Source organism: Eleutherodactylus coqui, chromosome 6 (assembly GCF_035609145.1).
Source record: "Eleutherodactylus coqui strain aEleCoq1 chromosome 6, aEleCoq1.hap1, whole genome shotgun sequence".
Classification (NCBI taxonomy): Eukaryota; Metazoa; Chordata; class Amphibia; order Anura; family Eleutherodactylidae; genus Eleutherodactylus; species Eleutherodactylus coqui.
Window position 1 is genome coordinate 34,167,863 of NC_089842.1, and position 6,000 is coordinate 34,173,862.

The 6,000-nt window shown below is 46.8% G+C and overlaps 1 protein-coding gene across 1 annotated transcript in view; it reads right to left on the reverse strand.

Annotated features, from left to right (window-relative positions):
• Nucleotides 1-774, reverse strand: part of LOC136632014 (phospholipase A2 inhibitor and Ly6/PLAUR domain-containing protein-like) — a 34,940-nt gene extending 34,166 nt beyond the window's left edge. The window contains exon 1 of the mRNA XM_066606550.1: nt 660-774. Within this exon, the coding sequence (XP_066462647.1) occupies nt 660-714 (55 nt within the window). The 5' untranslated portion in view covers nt 715-774. The remainder of the gene's footprint in view (nt 1-659) is intronic.
• Between the last annotated feature and the right edge of the window lie 5,226 nt (nt 775-6,000).

The window sequence follows — 6,000 nt, forward strand, 5'->3', positions numbered from 1 at the left end:
TAAACAAATAACGTTTGAGCATGTCCGTTTGTGTTGTGGTGGGAGTTATTTCCTGGCCACAGCTATCCACTTACTGAATTTGAACCTCAGAAGCATATCGTACAGCAAATAGTTTTATTTGAACAAATAATGTAGTCACCTGGGTTCTGCAAGGAGATGATCAGGAATAGATAATGACCAGCACCTTCTAGCAAGAGGGTCTGATACTCATTGACATTTATGGCGATTGGTTGGCTGGGGAAATCCACACCATCAGCCAGCCAAATCAACCACATACCTGCAGCAGTGTGCTTCTGGAACCCATAGAACTACAAGTCCCAGGAGCACAATGTGATAGATTTTAAAAAAAAAACTGAAAGCTTACAGTTTGCTTCCTTTTTGTTAGCTCTGCAGATTGCGCTTTTTGCTCAATTACAACACATAAACCTAATGAAATGGAAGCAGGCTGAAAGCTCTCTGTTTCCTTTTTTAGTTTGTTTTGTTTTTTTTTTACTATTGAAATCACTAGGAAAAAACTAAAAAGTTTATTTCCAAATTAATTTCATTTCTCTGCTCTAAAAATAGATCAGAGACAGAATTGTAACTGATAGTTTTAACAGAAGTGTGAATGAGAAATCTATAGTAATAAAGTAAGTACAAAGTCAAATAATTCAACTTACTTGTTGCTGTAAGAGCCGAGACGAGGCTCAGAATCCCAATTAGAGAAGTCATCATTCAGCTCAGATGCTCTCAAGAAATGGAAATCTTGGGTGAGGTTCTTAATTTATCCTTTTTTGGCAGGGAAGGGCACAGGAGGGGCTTAGTAGTTTCAAAGAAATGAAAACCTCCTTGCTAGGAAATTAAAGTTACAGGTGACCTCCCATCCCTTCTTTGTCTTGATGATAAGGGGAATGTATCTTCAGACAGAGTATAGTCATGCTGTGCCAGTGCCATACACAGAACGGCGCTGTGCGACAGTCGAGTCCTGAGGGATGAAGAAAGAAGATGATTACTGCCAGCTGAATGTAGGGTTGATAATAGAGCATGAAGGGGAGCAGTACTTTTCTTCTGACTCCCAACACAGCGGGATAGATCCAAAAATCCTATACTGTCCTGCAGAATTCGAGACGGTTGGGTGACATGGCTCTACTCAAATTATCCCATGAGGTTTTCTGCTATAGAAAATACATGTTTTTAATGATCCTCAATAAATATACTGTTGCAGTGACCCAGACTTAGGAGGTATTGAGCAGTAAGGAGCAAAAATTGAGATGGTAGCCGTGGTGGCTCTGCTGCTCCTCCTGGCAGAGTGGAAAAATGCCAGTCTATGATCATGCTACAGTCAGTGGTAAAAATGATAAAACTAATGAAAACAAAACAAAAATGGGTAGTTTTTACAACCTGCTACTCGTGGAGTCGGATAGGGTAAGATGCTGTTTTATCATGACGCCAACCTGTAAACGGGTATGGACCCGTTCCAGGCAGAAACAATAAATATAAAAATTGCAGTGCTGTGTGGTACCTAGTGCAATTGTTGTAGGTGGTGGGAAGTACTTTCAGGAAACAGTCTTTAGATGAAAGCAATTTCCTACTTTATTTAGACACTAGCTGAAATACCCGGCTTCGCCAGAGTTACTTTGGTACAGGTGCTTACTAGAGATGAGCGAGCACCAAAATGCTCGGGTGTTCGTTGCTCGAGTCGAACTTTTCGCGATGCTCAAGAGCTCGTTTCGAGTAACGAACCCCATTGAAGTCAATGGGGGACTCAAGCATTTTTGTATATGACTGATGCTCTGGATAGGTCTTCACTTGTGAAACTCTGGAAAACATCAGAAAGTCATGGAAACAGCACAGAAACGGATAGGGCAGGGCAGGGGCAGCATGCAGGGCTGCATCTCAGGCTCCAAGGTCCCACTGTTAAGCCACAATAGGGGCAAAAGTCTGCCCCTCCCTCCCTAACAATTTTTACTTCGGACAAACCCTCATTAGCAAGGCACACCTTAGCTAAGCACCACACTACCTGCAACCAAGCACAATCACTGCCTGCGGGTCACACCGTTGCCTCTTCTCCTGCCCAACCCCCCGCACGACCCTGCGTCCACAGCGCAAAAGTTTTCCTGCGCAGCCTTCAGCTGCCCTCATGCCACATGTTCGCTTCATAGCTACACCACCCTCATGTATATTTCCGAGTGCGTCTGCGATGAGGAGGAACCGGAGGCACCCACCCACTGCAGAGGGTTGGCAGGGCTTGGCAGCGACCCTCTTTGAAGGGGTGGGGCGATAGCCCACAATGCTGCTGAGAGTTGATGAGAAATTGACGTTCAATCTTCATTCCAATCCTGTGCCACCTCCGTCAGGAGCTGCAAACATGGGCATAAAGGGGACTCAGGTGCCAGCACTTCTACACATCTCCACAATGCAGCAATACTTTGTGTGGGAAGCACGTGAGCGGGCCCGGGGTCAAGCTCGTTCCCAGCCTCCATCTTGTGTGACCCAAGGTGCCGCGAGTTACATAGCAATGGGGAATCCATGTGCCCACACACTATTTATTCTGTCTTGGTGTCGGACAGCTCAATCGACACCGCAAGGGGAAAGCCATCCCACTCTGCCGCTTACCCAAGTCAGTCAGTGTCTTTGTGCTAGACAGGTAAATCACCGCTATGGGAAGTCTATGTGCACCCACAGCATAGGCAACCCAAGGCATGAACCATGAAAAAATCAAAGTGCCCAAACATGGCAGACTTTCACTGCGCCGAGGACATAGGCCTCAGGCCACACCCTCAGCAATCGCAGGCATGAAGCGGACTTCGATGCTAGTACAGCTGCGAAGGTCTCATTAAATCAGTTACGTTTTCTTTCACCGCTCCTAAGACTGAATTAGCCAGGAAAAAGTTCCACAGGCCCAGCCTGGCGTAGTTGCTGTTCCCCAGGGACATAGGCCTCAGCCAACACCCTCAGCAATCGCGGGCATGAAGTGGTCTTCGATGCTAGTACAGCAGTGAATATGTCATTAATGCAGTAACGCTCCTCTTTGTTGGCCCAAACCAGTGTCTCAGATAATTGTGGTAACACGAGAGCTAATACATGATGCCCAGTGCTGATTCCATGATGCCAAGCAGGAGGAGGAGGTGGCCTTACAAGGCCAAAAACCATGACCAGGACCCGCTGTAGCCTGTGTGGGAAGTATGTGAGCGGGCCCTTGGTAAGGCACGGTCCCAGCAAGCACACTGTGTGACCCAAGGTGCGGCGAGTTACATAGCAATAAGCAATCCGGGTCCCCTCACACTATTCATACTGTGTTGGTGTCGAATACCTCAATCGACACCGCAAGGGGAAAGCCATCTGCACTCTGCACCTTACCCAAGTCAGTCAGTGGCTTTTGTGCCAGACAGGTAAATCACTGCCATGGGAAGTCTGTGTGCAACCACAACATAGGTGGGTCCTAGTCAAACAAGGCAAACCATGAAGGAATCAGAGTGCCTAAACATGGCAGACTTTCACTGCGCCGAGTACATACGCCTCAGCCCACACCCTCAGCAATCGAGGGCATGAAGCGGATTCGATGCTATTACAGCATTGAACGTCTCATTAATGCAGTAACAATCTTCTTCTTTGGCCCAAACCAGTGTCTCAGATAACTGTGGTAACACGAGAGCAAATACATGATGCCCAGTGCTGATCCCCTGACCCCAAGCAGGAGGAGGAGGTGGCCTTACAAGGCCAAGAAACCATGACCAAGACCCGCTGTAGCCTGTGTGGGAAGTATGTGAGCGGGCCCTTGCTCAGGTTTGGTCCCAGCAAACACACTGTGTGACCCAGGGTGCCGCGAGTTATATAGCAATAGGGAATCCATGTGCCCACACACTATTCATTCAATCGACACCGCAAGGGGAAAGCCATCTACACTCTGCACCCTACCCAAGTCAGTCAGTGACTTCGTGCCAGACAGGTAAATCACCGCCATGGGAAGTCTGTGTGCACGCACAGCATAGGTGTGTCCTAGTCAAACAAGACGTGAACCATGAAGAAATCAGAGTGCCTAAACATGGCAGACTTTCACTGCGCTGAGGACATAGGCCTCTCCACAAACCCTCAGCAATCGCGTGCATAGAGCGGACTCCGATGATAGTGCAACTGTGAAAATCTCATAAGTGCAGTATTGCGCCTCTTGTTTGGCCCAAAGCAGTGTCCCGGATAACTAGGGCAATGCAAGAGAAAATACATATTGGCCTCGGCCAACAATTCATGCCCTAGTCAGTCAGTGTTTTGGGGCCAGATAGGTAAAACACTGCGATGGGAAGTCTGTGTGCACCCATAGCATAAACAGACCCCTGTACCATTCCAGTAGAAAAGATATAAGCAGACCCCAGTAACATTTCGGTAGCAGTAGTATAGGCAGACCCCAGTAACATTTCTGTAGCAGCAGTATAGGTAGACCCCTGTAACATTTATGTAGTAAAGGTAGAGGCGGACCCCAGTAACATTTCTGTAGTAAGAGAATAGGCAGACCCCAGTAACATTTCTGTAGCAGAAGTATAGGCAGACCCCTGTAACATTTCTGTAGTAAAAGTAGAGGCAGACCCAAGTAACATTTATGTAGCAGCAGTATAGGCAGACCCCAGTAACATTTATGTAGCAGCAGTATAGGCAGACCCCAGTAACATTTCTGTAGCAGCAGTATAGGCAGACCCCTGTAACATTTATGTAGTAAAGGTAGAGGCGGAGTCCAGTAACATTTCTGTAGTAAAAGAATAGGCAGACCCCAGTAACATTTCTGTATCAGCAGTATAGGCAGACCCCAGTAACATTTCTGTATCAGCAGTATAGGCAGACTCCTGTAACATTTATGTAGCAGAAGTATAGGCAGACCCCAGTACCATTTCTGTAGTAGAAATATAAGCAGACCCCAGTACCATCTCTGTAGCATCAGTATAGGCAGACCCCTGTAACATTTCAGTAGTAGAACTATAGGCAGACCTCTGTAACATTTCTGTAGTTAAAGTAGAGGCGGACCCCAGTAACATTTCTGTAGTAAAAGTTGAGGCGGACCCCAGTAACATTTCTGTAGCAGGAGTATAGGCAGACCTCTGTAAAATTTATGTGGCTGCAGTATAGGCAGACCCCTGTAACATTTCAGTAGCAGAAGTATAGGCAGACCCCAGTACCATTTCTGTTGTAGAGGTATAGGCAGACCCCAGTACCATTTCTGTAGCAGCAGTATAGGCAGACCCCAGTTACATTTCTGTAGCAAGAGTATTGGCGAACACCTGAAAATTGGGGTACCATGACTGTAGGTGAGGGCCAGAAAAATTAGTGTACCAAGAGTACCAATGTACCCCTGAAAAATTGCTCAACCGAGAGGGCAGGTGACACCCATAAATATTTTTTTAAAGATAAAGCTCACTATTGCTTAATTTGTAACACAGCCTGGAGGCAGCCGTGTTCAAAAAATTGGTTTATGTTAAAGTATCAATATTTCTAAAAATTGTTAGATGAGCCTTTTGGGCTACAGAAAAATTGGCAGTTTAGCGTAATGACAAGATGTTTCAGGAGGAGGAGTAGGAGCAGAAGCACTAATATCAGAGACAGATTGGCAAAGCTAAATGCCCCTTTTTTCCGGTGATAGAGAAGAATGCTTTTATCTGCGGTTGCAGCGAAAAGAATCTTTAGGTTCCGGTGGAGAAGAGAAGTCTGGGGAAATCCAGGCTTTGTTCATCTTTATCAGTGTAAGCATGTCGGCACTGGCAGTTGACAGGTGGGTACGCTTATCCATGATGATTCCCCCGACTGCACTAAACACCCTCTCTGACAAGACGCTAGCGGCAGGGCAAGCCAGCACCTCTAGGGCATACAGCGCAAGTTCATGCCACGTGTCCAGCTTTGACACCCAATAGTTGAATGGAGCAGAGGCATCACGGAAGGCAGTGGTACGATACTCCCTCACCATCTTTTTACAGTGCTCCCTCCGACTCAGCCTTGACTGGGGAGTGGTGACCCAGTCTTGCTGGGGATCCATAAAGC